General features: G+C 39.9%; 2 protein-coding genes across 24 annotated transcripts in view; both read left to right on the plus strand.

Annotated features, from left to right (window-relative positions):
• Nucleotides 1–13,534, plus strand: part of CARF (calcium responsive transcription factor) — a 100,474-nt gene extending 86,940 nt beyond the window's left edge. For all 12 annotated transcript variants that reach the window (XR_011428382.1, XR_011428361.1, XR_011428360.1 and 9 more), the window contains one exon: nucleotides 13,187–13,534. The gene's annotated coding sequence lies outside the window, so the exon portion shown is untranslated. The remainder of the gene's footprint in view (nucleotides 1–13,186) is intronic.
• Nucleotides 1–20,510, plus strand: part of NBEAL1 (neurobeachin like 1) — a 203,456-nt gene that overhangs the window by 33,087 nt on the left and 149,859 nt on the right. For 3 of the 12 annotated variants that reach the window (XR_011428354.1, XM_023622419.2, XM_070241627.1), the window contains exons 1-2: nucleotides 14,105–14,321; nucleotides 15,153–15,436. Coding sequence is in view for 11 of the 12 variants with exons in the window: in XM_023622419.2 (XP_023478187.1) it covers nucleotides 15,386–15,436 (51 nt within the window). In the remaining variant the exon portion in view is untranslated. Of the gene's footprint in view, nucleotides 1–13,186; nucleotides 13,465–13,843; nucleotides 14,050–14,104; nucleotides 14,322–14,395; nucleotides 14,823–15,152; nucleotides 15,437–20,510 lie in introns of those variants that run through there. The other 9 variants (XM_023622421.2, XM_070241629.1, XM_023622420.2 and 6 more) reach the window with 6 other exon arrangements.

Consider the following 20,510-nt stretch of genomic DNA (forward strand, 5'->3'; position numbering starts at 1 on the left):
AATATCTGTAAAGGGCTCCTCCTCAGCTGAGAGGCAAGTTCCCTTGTTCTGCCTGGAACTCAGGTGTTAGCACTGGAGCACTAGCAGCCACCAGGGGGCCACGAGGGAAAGCCCAAGAGAAATGTCTTGTTGACCTCCATAAACCACGGAACGAATGCCAAACAACTGCCCATCTCTGAATTTCATATTACCAGAGAGAAAAATAAACTTCTGTCTTTGTTAAGCTACCATCTTTAAGCCCTGCTCTCTTACTAGCTGGCAAATGCATTCCTAACTGATACACCCACCATTACATTCTAAACATTTTCCCATATTCTTTATGTGACTTTTATGACTTGTACTAGATATGTACTTTGCCTCTATATGCATGTGCTATAATTAGCTTAACCAATCCCATATTGGTTGTATACACTTAAAATGCTTTAAGAGAATTTTGGCCGATTGTATTTTCCAATGATTCCTCCAACCATATCTGCCATCCCACATGTTCTTCTTACAGTATGACCTTGACACTCATCCCATTAAGTAGTCAGGTCTATGTCCATCCCTTTGAAACTGGAAAGATATTTATGACTGCCTCGACCAGCAGAGTAGGATGGAAGCTATGCTGTGTGACCTCCAAGCCTATATTATAAAAATACCAGGTACTTCCACCTTGCCCTTTTGGAGTGCTTGCTCTTGGGACCCAGCCACCATGCAATAAGGAAGCCTAAAGTAGCCCATGCAAGTAGACCACATGTAAGGCCTACAGGTTAGTGTTATGTTGACAGACCAGCTAAAGTCCCAAGCCAACAGCCAGCATCAAGCGCCAGATGTGTAAATGAAGATGTCTCCAGATTATTTCGGGGCTCAGCCATTGAGTCACTCCCTGCCTTTTGAGTCTTTCAGCTGAGGCCCAGACATTGTGGAGCAGAGATAAGCCATCCCTTCTTTGTTCTGCTCAAATTCCTGGTCCATAGAATCTGTGAGCACAATAAAATCGCTGTTTTACACCGCTAAGTTTCTAGGTGATTTGTTATATAGGAATTGTAAAACTATGAGAACTTTTAAGACTATGGAAACCTTTAGAAGAATGTTGTGATAGATACAACTTCATAGTTTTTAGTCCTTGGAGATACTGATATTATAGAGAGAATGAAACAAACCAAGTTCAGTCATCCTGATAAGGGTGGGAGAAGGGTGGTGTGGGAGACTGCAAATTCTTCCCCCAATTCATTTTTCCATAGTATTAGCTAGGCACATGGATTCCTAGTGAGAAATAATATTTTCCAGTATCCTTTCCAGCTGGATGTAGCCATTGACTAAAGTCCTGCCTATGGAATATGAGAAGTGATTTGCAACTTCTATGTCACTTGCTTGGAAGGAAATTGCCCTTCATTTCCATTCTTTCTCCCTTCCTGTGAGCTGGTTGACAAGCTGGTTCCAATCCTTGGGCTTGGAAGAGCAATGCGAAGTGGAGAACCAGGGTCCTTGAATCTCATTGTGGAATGAAGTTGCCCTACCACCTGGGGAGCTTACCTACTTTTAGATCATTAGAAAAGATTTAAAATTCCTGTCTTATTTAATCCACTGTGTTCTATGGCATCTGTGTTACATTAGCTTAACTGCCCCTCTCACTTATACAGGTACTTAAGAACAGGAGTGGAAAGACCGAAAGATAATAGAATTCCTAGGAGCACAGCCTAGGAAGTTGGCAAGGTTGGCAATTACCAAGGCATCGCTTGAAAGCAAAAGCTCTAAAGCCTGGATAAGGAACCTAGAACAGAAAGGAAGTTACTATTTTCATTATCTATATGCTGACTCAGCTGGTCAGTTACTGGTCACTCAGGAGTTTGTAATTGCTTCCATAACTTCTGTTATTTTTAATAGCTGTTACAACTGACTGATGAGAAATAAAATTTATAATGCATGAAATGTTACACAAAATGTCTAATTAGGCTTTTAGAATTTCTTGCCTTTTTGCCATAACCTATTCAAATGGAAAAACAGCTTCTCTCTCTCTCTCTCCTTTATGGTGAACTATGCATAAGGTTAAAATTTACTTTTTGAACCATTTTTAAGTGTACAGTTCATTGCCATTCAGTACATTCACACCCCTTTGTACCCATCACCACTAACCATCTCCAGAACTTTTTCATGATCTCAAAATGAAACTCTGTAACCATTAAATAATGACTCCCCAATCTACACCCCTCCCCATTTATTGTAATAAAATGATCTTTCAGTATCCACTAAAGCATCAGAAAGCTTTTAATGGGACCAACTGGGTAACTGCAAACAATAAGAAGATATAATTAGGAAACTAGGCTTTTGTGATTCCATGTCTATTTGCAAAATTATTCAACTAAAGGTATATCCTTTACAGAGGCTGCTTAGTTTCTCATTTGGAAACTCAAAAACTTAACTGAAAAAAATTTGTTTTCTTTAGTTTTCTATTCTCCCTCTAAACTTGTACTAAACAAGCTTTGTTTCCTTCATATTTATTTCTTTAGGGCACTATTTTGTGTCTGCTCATTCACTCTTAGAAACTACAATCTTCTTAATCTACTAATCTGTTTCACTTTGGTGAATCATGTGATAAACAAAAGCTAAGGATCCTTTTGGCAGGAAATAAATATGAGAATGGAATGCTCAGTAAACAAAGATCTTTCCCTCCGCATTAAATCCATTATAACAAAATAGGAAAAATGAAATATGTAACTTTTTTCAGAAATTTCTTTAAAAAACTGTGAAGTATTTCCTATTTTAATCATTGTTTAATTGACTGCCTTTAATATGTCACACTGTCAGTTTAAGTAGGAACTAGCTGATCTCAGCCCTATTTTTTGTGTGTTACTTATTTGATTACTAATAAAACTTTGGTGTAGCATGAAAAAGTAAAGCCCTGTGAGTCACGGTTACAATTATTTACCACTGAAACTCTAGATTTCATAACCTTGATTCCAGAGAAGCTGATAATCTGCTTTCTTACTTAAAGAGAAAAAGTAAAAGGAGCCAGTAAATCAAACCAATATACAAATCAAAATAATTATTGAAAACACTGAAAACACAGTGCAGATATAGTTCCTAGGAGTACTGATAGATTGATGTCAGAAATATCATACATTCTTTGACTTTTACTGTGAAAAATGTAGGGAAAAATTAATTGAGATGTGTGGTGGTACAGCAGATGCCGGGGTAAATTACACAAAGGTTTTTCTTATTTTAAATTCTTATAGTATTATATTGCTGTAAGAAAGAAATACTTCTTGATACATAACAAGTAAAGAGATCTCAGGTATTGAATAACTTGAGTTTGAATTAGAGCACTTGAATTTCAAGAAAGCCTCTTTCTTAGAACAATAAATCTCCCCAGTCTCAAAATTTGCTTTTCTTCACATTTAAGTAGAAGGAAATAGGAATTTAAAAAGAGAAAATACTAACTTTTAAGTAAAATTTTCCTGTAATTTCCTTTTTCTTCTTGATTAAGGAATTTTTCTCTACTGTAGACTGTGGAAGTCTTTCAATTAACTAGCGTCCCAGCCACTATAGAAAGTTCATTGTACATGAAAGCAAAGTAGTTTGCTTTCATGTTTCAACTGAATTTTAATTACTGTATTCTGTGTGTGAGGGGAGTGTATGATTACCTGTTGCCTTGGGAAAGATATCACAAGGTCGAGGACAACAGATATAGTTGTAATCTTGCCATTAAATTTAAAACTGCTTAAAAACTCAAAACAGCTTAAAAACTCTAATTTTACACGAATGAAATTAAATCATTGAGCCAGCATTCAGGACCCACTGTGAGCTAGATGCAAACTATATCTTCCCAACCTCATCTCTGTCCTCCTTCCACCCCAGCTAGACTGCTCAGGTCAGTCATGGTTTCCTCAAAATGCGGAGGAGGATTTCCTCAGGAGTCAAGACTTTACCTAAGGCATTGTCTTTACAGACTTCTCTTCTTTCTTTCTGGACACCCAAATTCTAACATTTCTTCAAGGCTTAGCTCAGATACCACTCTCTACTGGAAGCCTTCCTTAACCATTGTAGTTATTTGGTGGTATCTCCCTGCAACTCTCCCCATTGAATGTACCTTTACCTCTTTAAGAATCCTCTTTATTCTATTTCTATTCCTTTCTCTTTTTTTTTGCAGAGGAAGATTCACCATAAGCTAACATCTGTTGCCAGTCTTCCTCCTTTTTTCTTCCTTTCTCCCCTCCAAAGCCCCAGTACATAGTTGTGTGTAGTTGTAAGTTCTTCTGGTTCCTCTATGTGAGCTGCTGCCACAACATGACTACTGACAGACAGGTAGTGCTGTTACATGCCTGGGTACCAAACCCAGGCCACCAAAACACAGCATGCCGAACTTTAACTGCTAGGCCATCAGGATTGGCTCTCTCTTCCTTTCTTTATCTTATGCTTCAGATCTGCCTCTTCCACAACACCTGAGAGCTAAAGAGGTTGTTAGATGGGTATCAAAGTAGAAAGTACATGGGTGTTAAATTCAGATATGGCTAATCGGCATGAATTTTGCCTCTCCCTTTTGCTGGCTAGCTGTGTGACCTTGTACCAGTTCCTTAAACTTTCTGAACCACAGTTATCTAATCTGTAAAATGAGAATTCCATCTGCCTTGTAATGTTAGTTTAAGAATTAGAGATAAAAGATGTAAAGCATGAACTATGTACATAGGTGCTCAACAAATGATTATAATGCATACTTGGCTTTTAGTCCCCTTTCTAGTGGTAGCCACCAATAGGCAGCCCTATCTTGAGTTAATTTTCATTTTTTAGAACTAGATCACATGTTTGAAGTTCTCATTACAGTATCAAGTAAGTTGGACCTTGCTTCTCATGGGGGTCCTGGAGGACCTCTTATGTGACTAGGAAATCCTGGAAAACAGAGGTTCTCAACTGGGGATGATTTCGCCCCAAGGATGTTTGGCCTTGTCTGGAAACATTTTTGTTCCAGTTGTGACAACTGGAAGATACTATTGGCATTACTGGATAGAGGCCAGGGATGCTGCTAAACATTCTACAGTGCACAGGACAGCTCCCTGCAACAAAAAATTATCCAGTCCAAAATTTCAACAGTGCTGCGGTTGAGAAACCCTGCTCTAAACTCTTCATCCTGTGGACTCTGAAAAGGCAGCTTAAGAGAGTCAAAAAAGCCTAGGATTAAGGCATTCTGGGTTCTAGTTCCAGTTCTGTCAACCAAAAGCAGTGTGCTACTGGACAAGGCAACTCCTCTAGACTTCAATTTATTTTCAGTAAATTGTCAGCTTATTTATTCGTCTATTCTCTATGTTTCCTACAGTGCAAATTATCTCTAGAGCTCACTGTCCCAAACAGTAACCATTGGCCACATGTGGCTAGTTGAGTTAAGATTAAATAAAACTAAAAATTTATTTCTCAGTCGAACAAGTCACATTTCAATTATTCAATAGCTACATATGGCTAGTGGCTACTGTACTAAACAGTACAGATGTGGAACATTTCCATCATTGCAGAAGTTTCTATTGAATATGGTGGTCTAGAGGCTTGGTTATATTCAGATTCAGGCCTCGATTTTTTAACATTTAAAATGGAGATATTGAATTCCATGATCTCTAAGGTAACTTCCAGTTCTCTAGTTCTGTGATTCTAAAGGAAAATACATAAAGTTATCTCCTTTAATAAAAGAATCTGTAAATGGGTGGCTGAGGAATTTTGGAAACACCCATATCCCAATGAATGTAATCATAATCAGAGTGTTTGCATTAGCATGTCTGACACTGTAGCTCAGACAACTGTGTAGTACCTACTGAAAAGGCATGAAGAGGAATTTGAGTTGCTGGTTCAGCATATAAGGATCTTGAAAGTTGTTGCTCCATGCTATCAACAAGTAAGAAGCTGAACAAACTGAAAAATCAACAATTCTTCTTAGCTTCATCAGAGAAGTGAGGTCACAGGGTAAATGTCTGCCCCCAAATTGGAGAGACAGGTGAATACAGAGAATCACAACATACCAGAGCAGAAGTCCTAAGCAGAATCCTCCATGGGAATCCATACTGGGGTAGGAAATCCTGAACTGTAATTGATGAATGCTGGAGGCTCAGAGTCAACAAGTCTGAGAGTTGAAAACTCCAGGAGGTCCTAGTCATGGGGGGGACCCCCCCCCCAACTTTTATGAGTTTTACTTCTAGGAGCTTGTTTAGATTCTCACAGTAAATACCAGAGAAAAATCTCCTCATGTTTCCAGTAGGGGGAGGGGAAAAGGAACCATTTTCAAATAACCAGAGCATTCTGTTCTTTTAAAAAAGTCCAGCCATTAAGAGAAATTATTTCACCAGAGCCTAAACTACTGGGGCTTTATCAGAGCCTAACTGATCTGGGGGAAGGGAAATACCCAACTCCAGCCCACTCTAGCCATCCTGTCTCACCTAAAGGGGGAAAAATCTGAGAAGCACTGTGGAGTTCACTGTTCATAGGTACAGGCTCACTGAAAGACTGAGACCTAATCATAGAACTAGGCAAAGCTTCTCCTCCCCTAACACCTCACATTACTAAAGGCCTATTTACTGCAGTTCATTTTACCCAGTACATCATGTCTGGCTATTAAAAAAATTACAAGGCATACTCAAAGGCAAAAACACAGTTTGAAGAGAAAGAGCAAGCATCAGAACAAGACTTATATATGGCAGGGATTTGAGAATTATTGTACAGGGAATTTAAAGCAATTATGATTTATATGCTAACGGCTCTGATAGATAAAGTAGACAGCATGCAAGAAGAGATGGGCAATGTAAACAGAGAAATGGAAATTCTAAGAAAGAATCAAAAAGAAATGCTATACATCAAAAACACTGTAATAGAAATGAAGGATGCCTTTGATTAGTAGACTGGATGTGTCTGAGAAAAGAATCTTTGAGCTTGAGGATATATTAATAGAAACTTCCAAAATGGAAAATCAAAAAGAAAAAAAGACTAAAACCCAGAACAAAATATCCAAGAACTGTGGGACAACTTCAAAAAGTGTAATATGTGTAATGGGAATACCAGAAGGAAAAGAAAGAAAGGAACAGAATAAATATTTGAAGCAATAAAGACTGAGAATTTATCCAAAGTAATGACCGACACCAAACCACAGATCCAAGAATCTCAGAGAACACCAAGCAGGATAAATGCCTAAAAAGGTACACCTTGGCATAGGGATATCATATGCAAATGTTAGAAAATCAAAGATAAAGAAAAATCTTGAAAGAAACTAGAGAGAAAAAACACTTTACTTATAGAGGAGCAAAGATAAAAATTACCTCTCACTTCCTTCAGAAATCATGCAAACAAGTAGAGAATGGAGTAAAATATTTAATGTATTGAGAGAAAAAAACCAACCTAGAATTCTGTACCTGGTAAAATTATCCTTCAAAAGTGAAAGAGAAATAAAGACTTTCTTAGACAAACAAAAATTGCGGGAAATTGTTGCCAGTAGACTTGCCTTGCAAGAAATGTTAAAAAGTTATTCGGAGAGAAGGAAAACAATATAGGTCAGAAACTCAGATCTACATAAAGAAAGGAAAAGTATCAGAGAAAGAATAAGTGAAAGTAAAATAAAAACCTTTATTTTTCTTATTCTCAATTGATCTAACAGATTGTTCAAAATAATAATAGCAACAATATATTCACTTATGCACACTTAGGTATATAAGTGCGTATATCTGCTTATGTTTAAGTGAAGTGAATGACAGCAATGATACAAGGGACAGGAGGCAGGAATTAAAAACATTTTGTTATTATAAAGTTTTTGCAATACCCGTGAAGCAGTGTAGGGTTATTTGAAAGTGGGCTTAGATTTGTTGTAAATGTATATGGCAAACTCTAGGGCAACCACTAAAAAAAGAAGTATAAGTAATATGCTAAGAAAGGAGAGGAAATGGAATCATATAAAATGCTCCATTAAAACCACAAAAGGAAGAGCCAGCCCCAGTGGCCTAGCAGTTAAAGTTCGGCATGCTCCACTTCCATGGCCCTGGTCGGTTCCCAGGTGGGGAACCACACCACTGGTCTGTCAGTAGCCATGCTGTGGCAGTGGCTCATATAGAAGAACTGGAAGAATTTACAACTATACACAACTATGTACTGGGGCTTTGGGGAGGAAAAAGGGGGAAAAAAAAAAGGAGGAAGATTGGCAAGAGATACTAGCTTAGGGTGACTCTTCCCCTAAAAGAAAAACAAAAACAAAAAAGCACAAGAAGTAAGAAAAAGTGGAAGAAAAAAATAGGAACAAATAACAAGGGCAACGAATAGAAAACAGTAACAAATATGGTAGATATTAATCCAACTATATCAATAATCACTTTAAACATCAATGCTCTAAATACGCTATTTAAAAGACAGAAATTATCAGAATAGATCAAAAAACAAGACACAACTATATTTTGTCTATAAGAAACCCACTTTAAATATAAAGACATATATAGATGAAAGTAAATTGATGGAGAAAGTTAAACCATGCTAACGCTAAACAAAAGAAAGTGGGGATAGCTATATTAATTTTAGACAGAGCAGGGAAAGTTTTGAGCAAGGATAAAAAGGGGCACTACATAATGATAAAGGGGCAAATTTTCCAAGAAAACATAATTCTTAATGTGTATGCTTTTAACAAGTGAGCATCAAGATACATGAAGAAAAACTGATAGAAGTGCAAGGAGAAATAGATGAACCCACTATTAGAGTTGGAGATTCCAACTATACCAGAAATGGACAGATCCGGCAGGCAAACATAAGGTCATAGTTGAAAACAGAACCATCAATCATACAGGATATACTTGATATCTATTGACTCCTTCACACAACGGCAGAATATACATTCTTCTCAAGCTCACATGGAACATTCACCAAGATAGACCACATTCTGAGCCATAAAACACACCTTAACAAATTTAAAAGAATAAAAATTATACAGTGTCTCCTCTCAGACCACAATGGAATTAAACTGGAAATCAGTAACATAAAGATAGTTGGAAAATCCCAAAATACTTGGAAATTAAACAACACACTTGTAAATAACACATGCTGAAAGAAGAAATCTCATAATAAATAAAACATTTTGAACTAAATGAAAGTGAAAATACAACTTATTAAAACTTGTGAAATGTGGTAAAGGCAGTGCTTAGAGGGAAATTTATAGCATTGAATGCACATATTAGAAAAGAAGAACAATGTGAAATCAATCAGCTAAACTTCCACCTTAGGCAACTAGAAAAAGACGAGCAAGAAAAGAAATAATAAAAATTAGAGCAGGAATCAATGAAATTGAAAACAGGAAATCAATATTGAAAGTCAATAAAACCAAAGCTGTTTTTTGGGAAAAGATCAATAAAATTGACAAGCTTCTAGCCAGGCTAACTGAAAAGGTATGGACAGAAGGGAGACGACCAGGACAGAATTTACGAAAGGGAAAGTCAAAGAGCAAAAAGTTGTCCATACATCCCCAACTCTGTCCAAGGGAAACTGTTCTGTCTCACACAAATGAGTATCTGCCTCCGTTGGCAGATTGCCCACAGAGGGAATGATTGCCTGCAGTTTATTATACAGGATGTCACTACTTATCAAGTTAATCTGCTTAATTTTACTTTCTCTGGATCATGATGAAAAAGCAACTCTGAGATTATAATTTCCCTCTTTATGTAGTTCTTTCTATGGGGAGATAGTGGCCTGACTGAGAGACATGAGTAGTCCAATTGACTTGGCAGATGTAATTTTTGTTGTTAATTTAGTAACCTTCTAAGGTTATATCTGGTGAGGTGAACTGAAACTCCTAACCTTGCCATCAGATGAGAAACTCTTTGAACACAGGACCACCCAGTGGATTTAGGCAGGGCCATTTCAGTTCATGAGTATGCCTTTTGTCATGAAAATCAGGCCAGAAACATGATTTTAATATAACAAGGCTATGTTGTGTTGGAAGGCTGCTGGGTAACAGTCTTATTAAGAAAATGTGTTCTCCTGGTGGCAAATGTGTTTACCTTGAGGTGTGTCTGGAGAAAAGGTGGCCATAGCTTCACTGGTGGAGAGATGCCTAAGTGCTGTTGAAGGACCCACTCATAAAACCAAACCTTATCCCCACTCCCAGGCGCCATCAGAGGCCTCAGCAGAGGAAAACTGTTGGCATCTAGCTGACACCTAGATGCCATCTAAATGCAACAGAATTTGATGGACTCAAGAAGGTGCTGGAGTTCTCACTTTCTTATTCTGTGAGCATAATGGGGACATTCAAGGGGAACAGCTTAAAGATAGGACTTTGGGGAGGGGCACATGGAAAACTGACGAGAATTGGGAGAGCAAAGGGAACAGGGATTGTCCAGGAGACACATCTTATTTAAACCTATGCAGTAAGGTATTGTGATTGTTTCCTTGTATGTGGTATAAGGAAAGGAATTAACCAGATCCATACTCCTGATCTCCCCTGACTCTCTCTATATAGCTTTAGGAGACTTGAAATCTTCAGCAAAAGAACTGCTTATGCTCCACTGCAATCCAGTGTGTATTTTGTCTGAAGGAAAGGGAAAGGAGATATTAGACTGGGATAATCCTTGTTCACAGAAGTGTGATGGGCACCAGCCTACCCCATTATTAGAATTATTAGGTGGGAAAGAGAATCAACTGGCAGATTCCTCAGAGACAATATGGATAAGTTCCCTGACTTTCTCCTCTTCAGTGCATAGCTAGAGACCTCCTATGGGACAGAAAGGAGGGACCTGCCACACAGATTACATGCATTAGTCCTTTGTGAGTTTACTAGGGTAAGTCAGTGCCCTGGAGTCTTCTTACTGGTGGCAAAGCTGCCACCATGACGTAGATACTAAAACAAAATACTGCCGTCCTTTATGTCCCAGCAGGAACTATCATGTGTCATCCCAGATAATATGTTTATCTCTTCCTAGCTGTAACTACAAAACTGCCGTACGAGAGAATTCAGTTGGTTTAGTTTTGTGTCAAAGACTACATCTCTTCAGTACCTGTGTCACTAGTCACAAGGGGAAGGTAAAGATGAGAATAGATGGATGAATCCATGTAACTCTATCAGTACTACCTCCCAAACAAAGCAGAATGCATCTTCTATTAACTCTGGGAACCTTAATACTCAAAATGTGGACTGTGGATCAGCAGCATTGGCGTCACCTGGGAGCTTGATAGCCCGCTGACCCACTGAATCCCAGACCTACTGAATCAAAAGCAGCATTTTAGCAAAATCCCCAGGTCCTGTGTGTGCACTTGAAAGTTGGAGAAGAAATGTGCACAACAATATTATCACCTTTGTTTATGGACAACATATTTATGAGTTTTTGAAATAATTTTACAAATTGATTAAATTTATGGATTTTTTTTTAAGATTTTATTTTTCCTTTTTCTCCCAAAGCCCCTCGGTACATAGTTGTGTATTTTTAGTTGTGGGTCCTTCTAGTTGTGGCATGTGGGATGCCACCTCAGCATGGCTTGATGAGCGGGGCCATGTCCGAGCCCAGGATCCGAACCAGGGAAACCCTGGGTCGCCGTCGCGGAGCACGGGAACTTAACCGCTCGGCCACGGGGCCGGCCCCTAAATTTATGTTTTATATTGCTATTCTTATGATGAGTCCAATATGCTGTAAACTAACAGTTTGTAGTGGGAGGAAAACTGGAGGTGGGATAGTACAGAGACATATAGTGAAACAGGTAATTTATTTCTTTCACTAAATAGTCTGCAAATATTTATTGAGCTCCTACTGTGTCTAAGGCACTATTCAAGGACCTGAAAGTATAGCAGTGAACAAAGTCCCTATTTTCATGTTACTGACATCTTACTAGGGGGGCACTCACAATGGACAAAGAAATTACATGTCAGCTGAGAAGTGCTACAGTGAAGAATAGAGGCAGGGAGAAAATGGGATGCTATTGTCTAAAGAATGAAGGAATCCTTCATGGATGTCTTAGTCTGTTTGGGCTGCTACAACAAAATACCACAGACTGGGTGGTTTATAAACAGAAATTTATTTCTCACAGTCCTGGAGGCTGGAAGTCTGGGATTAAGGTACTAGCATGGTTGGGTAAATGCCCTCTTCTGGGTCCCAGACTTCTCCTTGTATCCTCACATGGCAGAATAGGCTAGGGGGCTCTGTGACATCTATCTTCTAAGAGCACCAATCCCATTCATAAGGGCTCCTCCCTCTTGATCCAAGTATCTCCCAAAAGCCCCACCTCCTAATACCACCACCTTGGGGGTTAGAATGTCAACATAGGAATTTTGGGAGGACACAAATATTCAGAGTATACCAATAAACAAGGTGATTCTTGAGCAGAGACTTGAAGATTGTGTGTGGTCATCTGGAGAAAGAGCATTCCAAGGAGAGGGACAGCTTATGTAAAATCCCTGAGACTAGAGTGTGCTTTGTGAACTTGAGGAGCAGCAAGATAGCCATGTGTCTAGAATGAAATAAAGGAAGGCCAGAATAATAGTTGGAGAAGTAAGACAGGGAAGTGGAGGAAAACACAGGTCCTTGCTGTTCGTTTTAAGTGGGATGGGAAGCCATCAGAGGGTTTTTAGCTGAGGAGTTACATCTTATTTCTATGTTAAAAGATCACTCTGGTTGCTATGTTGAGAATAATCCATTGGTGGGGAGAGTGCATAGGCAGAGGAGACAAACTGGAAGGCTATTACAATAATCCAGAAAAGATTTAGTGTAATACACATCAGGGTGATAGCAGTGGTGGTGTAGAAAAATGGTTAGATTTCGGAAGTATTTTGAAGATATAGCAGAAAGGATTAGATTGAATGTAAGGAATATGAGAAAGATGGTGAAGATACTTCCTATGTTCTTGGACAGAGCAGCTGAAAAAACGGAGTTGCTAATTACTAAAATGGGGGATCCCAAAGCAAGAGTAATTCCACCCTCTCCCTCCGAAGTTTTCACATGTTAGGTTTTGCATGCCTGCTAGACTACCAAGGAGAGCTGTTGAAAGGCATAATTTGCAAGCAACTAGCACTCGAAATTACTCTCAACTCCGTCACTTTGGAGCGAAAATATTAATAGTAAAGGAATGGGCCTGGCTATTCCAACAAACTTTATGACACTGGAACTTGAATTTAGTCTAATTTTCACATTTCTTGAAATATTATTTTGATTTTTAAGTAAGTTGCAAGCAGGATGTTCTGCAAAACCTTAACTGTTTATTCTCCGACTCTTTTCAGTTTCCTGACTGCTGGTATAGATGAAACAAGATGACACAGTTAATTTTTGAAGATGGGTGATGGGGTTTCCTTATGCTACAGTCATGAGTCGTCTAACATGGGGATACATTGTGGAAATGCATCGTTTTGCGAATTCCTCATTGCCAGAACATCATAGAGTGCACTTACACAAACCTAGATGGTGAAGCCTGCTACACACCTAGGCTATGTGGTTCTAATCTTACGACACCACGGTTGTGTATGTGGTCCCTCCTAGAGCGAAACGCTTTATGTCACAGGTAACTGTAGCTTGCTTTTGTATATGCTTCAAGTTTTTCACAATAAAAGTTTTAAAAATGTTGAAGTGTACCAAACGTTATTATTCTTATGTCTCTTCCCCTCTCCCTGAAACAGTCCCCCCCGCCCACCCCGCAAGTTGTCTATATCTAGTAAATGCAGTCGTTTTCCTTTTATTTCTTTTCCTGAAAGAGCAAAATCCTTTTGAAGCCCTTAGTGGGGTACGGACTTGACACCTGGCGACGGAAACAGAGCGAGGCCCAAACACGATTAGGGGAAAGGATTTTGGGGGTTGTGGGGGAAGTTGCCTGTTTTTACAATATATACTCCACGGACCAACCTCCTCTTTACAACAAGAACTCAAAACGAATTCCCCTTCAGTTATCCCTGTAGGGCTCCCCGCCCTCAGATGACTCCCGGAAATGACGCCATCAACCGAGCGCTACGTCTGGCCGTCCCCAGCAGTGGCAGGGCGAGGACGTCAGCACGTCGCTCACCCTACGCGTACAGCTGGGGAATGACTGACTAGTGGGCCGAGGCTGGCGCCAACCCCAGGTCTGCGGACCCTGTCGACTGCGACTGCGCAGGTATGCTGGGGCGGGGCTTCGGGTCACCCCGCCCCCTCCCATCTGCGCGACCAATGAACAACGAGTGCCCCGGGGCCGGGTAAATCCTCAGAGGCCGGAATGCTTAGCCGAGGGGACGGCCCCGCCCCCGGCCCCTCCCGGCCCGCGCGCCCCGCCTCCCCCTCCCGCCCGCTCTCTAGCTGTGGGGTGACACGGGGCTTCACCCGGGCGGGGGGCGAGGGCAGCGAGTGGGACGTCGGCCCGGCGGCGGCGCGACCCCCGACGTGAGCGCGGTGAGGGCAGCGGGGCGTGGCCAGAGGGGCCGCGCGGCCGAGTCGGAGGGCCGGGGCGCGGGCGTGACGGCGCGGGGGAGTGCGGGGCGGCGTGAGGGGCGAGGTGGACGGGCGTGTCCGGGCGGCCGGGCCGGCGCGGACAGCGGGGCGCGGACGCCAACCTCCCGTCGCCCGGTCGCCAGAACCTCTCTTGGCGGCTGGGCGCCCCTTAGGCTGCCTCGGCTCCAGTCGCCTGGGATGCGAGGAGGGGATTTAAAGGTCCCCGGAACCCCTGGGCGGCTTTCCCGGTGTTTCCCTGCCGGGGCGTGCTCCCTTCTTCTTCCTGGATGGAGAGGTGGTGCCAGGTGGGCAGGTCGCCCGTCCCTCCCTGAGGAGCGTTCGCGCAAACAGATCGGGAATTCCGCCCCCCCTCCCCGCGCCCTGCCGGCCGTCCCGCGGACGTTCCCGCTGGCTGTACGAGGCGGACTGGAAATTCTAAGGGATTCTCCGTCTTTGAAATATGTCAGTACCAAGTGTGCTTTTTCTTTACGTTTATGGAAAACGTGTGCGCAGGAGCGGCGTCTTGCTGTTACCATCCCTGGACGCCTGCTTGGTCTCGAGGACGCATCTCCGGGTCTGCCCCGGAGGACTCTCACTTGGTGTTGATGGGAGAGTGTCAGCTCTGAGGTTTTCCTGAAACCCCAGTTCCTATGAAATCTAGTCAATCAGTGCAAAAGCGTAGCCGGTTGGTTGTGGGACGTGGAGTAAACAAATCACTAGTTCTGATAAATCTGAAATTTTTGATATGGCCTCTTTTTCTAGCCATCCTTTGCGTATTTTTGTCTTTCGCAGATTTATCTAATTGCCCAGCTACCGCTGATGAAGATAAGTTGGAGAAACTGCTGAAACCGAATTTTATTGACCAGAAGACAAGTCCGTTTGTTTCACTTCTTTTTGTTTTCCCTGCTGCTTTGAGCTTTACTGTAACGGCTGAAAAACTTGGAAAATAAAATGAACATGCTGTGGTCTTGAACATAACTTTTTTTTTTTTGAGGAAAAATTAAAGTGCCTGACTGAAAGCCAGAATGGCATCCAGAGAGAGGCTCTTTGAACTTTGGATGCTTTATTGTACGAAGGTAAATGCTTTCCTTTTTATTTCTAAGTTAAAATACTCTATTGTAAAATTTTGTGGCTGTCCTTATCAATTTATTTGATGGATAAAAGCATATTTATTCAAGTAATGACCGCAAATTTAAAAACATGGGATTTTCTGTTTTCCACTTTTTGGAGTTCATACATACACTCAATATTTGCATGAAGTTAAAAACTGGAGGGTGTGGTTTTTATTTGCTATTTGTCTTCAGTGATCGCAAGATTATATAAGTGAAACTATGACCTTAAGGGAAAAATAAAATATTTTTCTTTTGTTTGTGCTTTTCTTTTTCTCCCACAAGTGGGAGTAGGATAGAGATATTTTTAAGAGAAGGGCATTAAGCATTTTTCTCATAATTCACCTTTTAAATTGTATAAAAAAGGTTATTGATTTGAAGTGGTTGCTGTGAGCTTGCCATAACCTTAGCCCCTTGTGAGCAGTCTCATTTAATCCTCACAGCAATACCGCGAGGTGGCCGTTGTTCCCTTTTAATACTGAGAAGGCTGATGCAGAGGTTAAAGGTGCTAGTGAGGAGCAGAACCGAGCACAGAACTCAGTACTGCCTGGTTCACATCCATGCTCCTATCCGTAATGACTCCCTTAATATTTTTTGGTTTTGTCATTCAAAAATAATTTTCATTCCTCTTTTTGTCTTTTGAGTTTTTACATGCCGGCTTTGATTCTGGGTTACTGGAGGAGAAGGGTACTACTTAAAAACATGTTTTTCGAGTGAGGAGCTACATTGCTACTTTGAAGATACTGGGAAGGGTCAGAGAAACAGATCTGTAATCTACTGCTTAAGTTACTTTAGGTCTGTGTGGTGAAGTTCTCAAGTCTCAGCTTCCCTTTCTGCATTATCCCTTCAGGCTCCTTTTTTTACTTTCAGCTCCTTAAAGAACAAGTTATTTAACAAGTGATCTCAGTTATCTGTAATAGTAAATTTTAGAGATCTCACTGGAATTTTCTTTGACTTCCTGCTTTGGTATTTCTTACAGTTACTGAAGGACATATACTTTGAAATGTTTAAAATGGATTTTTAAAATAGCCTTTAGTCTTGTGTAATTTAATGCCAGAAATGTCTTTTTAAAAATAGACCACTCTTCCAATAAAAAAGGAATCCAATTCACCAGACACTTTTGAGAATAGTCACTAACACATGACAGCCAAAAATTAAAATGCATTTTACTGTGAGTGCCCAGTAGTTTGAAAATGATTTACCTATAATACATCAGACTTACTAGGTTTTACTATTTTCAGAATGATAAAAGGTAAATGAGGTTACCTTGTCTTATTTAGTAGTTATGTTGTTTCTAGGTCGAGTTCATGTTTTATTTAAGTGACACTGTGCTTATTGAAAAGATAGCATAGTTTGTTGGCATGCAGAGAATTTTATTCTTAATGGCTTTTTTATATAAATGTGAATCCTTACTCTTTTATGAAAATGTCTAAGTAAATAAGAAGGCCCTTCATGGTCAGGTTTTGAAACCTTTTCTTGGATAGGAAGATAAATCCCATTTTTATGTTTAATATTTAAATCACTTGTGCACTTAATAAGATTTAAAAATGTTTCCAAAAAAATCGTTATTTAGGATAAAGATTTTATGTTTCACTGGTTCATGAGTAAGCTGCTTGTAAGCTAGATAACAACTTTCTTTTCTTCAAACATCTTGAAAGCAAGTCGTTCCAAATATACATCATAGATTTAACAGTTCTGCTCCCTAGTAAGGGCGATTGCTAAATACCCAGTTGTTCTCTCCACTCTCTCCAGCCTTCTTGCTCTCACTCACATATAGCCCTTCAAACCGCCTGTTTTTTTTCACTTGACTAGGTTTTGAGAATTTTCTTTACAGCTTTGATGGGCCTTCAAGCCACTTCAGGACTGCTCAGATCTTTCAACTGAGCTCCCGCTTAAACCTCTTTCTGGGCTTGGAATTGTGGGGTCCAGTTTTAGCTCTGCTGCTGTTTTGTTTTGTGACCTTGAGCAAGACTTACCTCTTTGGGTCTCGGTCTTCTCATTTGTTGAGTAATAGTGTGTGTGTACATGTGTGCTTGTATGAGTGTGTACAGGGAGAATACCTGTCCAATTCACCCTTAAGATTTTCATTTGTTTTGACCTCTGAGGGACGTGGAGTTTTTTTGTCCTTATTCTGTGGATTGTCATATAAAACTTTTTAGTTCATTTTTCTTTCTTAAGCTTTTATTATGGAAAATTTCAAGCAGGCACAAAGAGAGAAGAAACTATAGTGAACCCTTTTGTATCTGTCGCCCTGCTTCAGTAACGATCAATTCATGTTCTGTAATGTTTCATCTGTAACCCTCCACTACCCTGTCTCTACCCTTGGATTATTTTAAAGCAAATCCCAGACAACATGATTTTATCCATAAATATTTAAAAATATATCTATAAAATAAGAACTCCTCTTAAAAACAATCGTAATATGATAATTCTTTAAACCATCAAATATCTGGTCAGTGTTCAAACTATGAAACTGGTGGTTTCATAAATGGTTTTTTTTCCTACTGTTTGACTCACTATTTGAACAAAGTATACGTGTCATATTTTGTTGAAAGTGTCTGTTAAGTCTCATAGGTTCCCCCTCACCAGGTTCTTTAATTTCTTCTATTTATTTGCTGAGGAAGCTAGGTTTTGACATTAGAGTTTTCCTCAGTCTGGGTTTTGCTGGTTGGATTCCCTTGATTTTAGTTAGTTCTTCCTCTCTGCTGATCTAGAGGCTTGGTTGATTCACCTTCTATTTGGTGGGGGGGAGGCTAGAATCATTCATGGGTATCTTGGCCATCCGTGAGTTTTGCTTGATGCATTAATTATTTCATTAGGAGGTAGAAAAACTGTGATATTCCAATTCTATTATTTCTTTCTTTATTAGTAGAATATGTATAGAGAAATGTCCCCTCATCAATTATTTAATGACAGTTCCTTAAAGAGAAAGCAGGCAGAATAAATGTTTGATTTTTTACTCTGTTTTCAGAATAATGACTTGATTTACTAGCATCCTCCCAAGGTGACCAGTTATTTTTCTTGAGTGTCAAGTTTATCTTTAATGATTAAAATTTAAACATTGTCTGTCATTTTGCTGCCCTAGTTGGTGTGCTGTCTGTTCTAGACTTGTACACATAGCTGGTTAAAGAAGGTGACTGTGAAGACTTGAGAAGGTCTGTCTCAGGCCGTGAAGCTGAGACGCTCTCCGCGCCACAGTGCTAACCTTGGCACAGGTGTTCAGAGTGTGTTAGCAATAGGTCAGTATTAAGGTACCATCATAGTGTTTCTGTGTAATGTGATGTTTTAGAAGTTGCCATTGAGCGTTATAAAAGTTAAGGAGGTATTTAAATAGCCCTAGATCAGGGGTCAGCCCGGTGGCACAGCAGTTAAGTTCTCACGTTCCGCTTCAGTGGCCCAGGGTTCGCCAGTTTGGATCCCGGGTGGGGACATGACACCACTTGGCACACCATGCTGTGGTAGGCGTCCCACATATAAAGTAGAGGAAGATGGGCACGGATGTTAGCTCAGGGCCAGGCTTCCTCAGCAAAAAGAGGAAGATTGGCAGCAGATGTTAGCTCAGGGCTAATCTTCCTCAAAAAAAAAAAAGCATTAGATCAGAAATAAACCTTGGGTAACACTGGTTGGTCAAAGGAATACTAAGACTATGTAAATATGTCTTCTACCTGTTAGTCTGGATTGAGTTGCAAGCCTAAATACTAGTGATTAAAGTCCTTTAAGGAGAATTAAAAGAAATTACTGGTTTCCATTTTTAGCACATGGGTCCCTACATATTAAACTTGATACTTGAAAAGATTTTGGGTAAAAAACTTTACAGTTTGTTTTTTTAACCAAACTTTTCAGGTTGACTTTTGACTTTCTCCTTCTAGGAATAGGATTTAATTGCATTGTCTTCCTAGTAGGTTATTTGTTAGCCTCATGTAGTTATTATTACGTCATACAGGCACGATGATTTCTGATCACCCAATGGTACTGCTCTCTACACATTCTTTCACCAGTGTATAAGACTACTAATTCAAATTACATAATCTGAACTTTTCTTGTCTCCAAGTGGTCATCTCCACCCAGGGTCAAGGATTTCATTAGCAGTGCATTTTATATAGCTCTTATAAGTTAAACATTAATTTGAAGAGGTTTGATCTCGTATCTGGATTTTAGTTCAGTAGTTAACTACTTCTTGTCTGAGCATATTTTCCTTAAGTATAGAAGACAAGTTGATTTATCTTTTTTTTTTTAAAGATTTTATTTTTCCTTTTTCTCCCTAAAGCCCCCCGGTACATAGTTGTGTATTTTTAGTTGTGGGTCTTTCTAGTTGTGGAAGTGGGATGCCGCCTCAGCGTGGCTTGATGAGTGGTGCCATGTCTGCGCCCAGGATTCGAACCGGTGAAACCCTGGGCCGCCGAAGTGGAGCACGCGAACTTAACCACTCGGCCACGGGGCTGGCCCTCTGATTTATCTTTTAATATCTAAAGATTTTAGTTCATATTATCTGTATTAGGCACCATGTTATTCCCCTATCTTGTGACGTTATTTCTTCACTTAGTATTCTTGTGGTAAGAGAGACAGTGCTGAGAACAATTTTGGTCTCTGTATTATCATACAGCTTTTTGGAAATCGTATATTGCGTAGAACAAGACGTGTATCATGAAGTCCCTATCTCAACTCCTCTTGAATAGGCAAGAGGATATATTTCTGTTCCATATTTAGCCTTTTGGGAGTGTTACAGTTGGTCACCAGAAGATGCAGAAAAGAAACTGAGCCTCTCAAATTCTTTGATAAGATTATTTTTGTTCTGTCTAGTAGAAATTATCAAATGCTTTAACTTAGTAAAAAGACACAAAGTGACTCAAAAAGCATGACATTTTTGAAATGCGCCAGTGCAGGTTAAGATTCATGGTTCATTTTTGTCATTAGGTTTTTTTTGGGAAATTCATTTTAATCAGAATCAAGATTTAGTCCCAATTCTGCTTCTGATCTTAAAGACCTGAAAACAGGTTACTGAATTTCTTTATATTTCAGTTTTCTCATCTGTCAAATGGAA

The sequence above is a fragment of the Equus caballus genome, chromosome 18 (assembly GCF_041296265.1).
Source record: "Equus caballus isolate H_3958 breed thoroughbred chromosome 18, TB-T2T, whole genome shotgun sequence".
In the NCBI taxonomy this organism is placed as follows: Eukaryota; Metazoa; Chordata; class Mammalia; order Perissodactyla; family Equidae; genus Equus; species Equus caballus.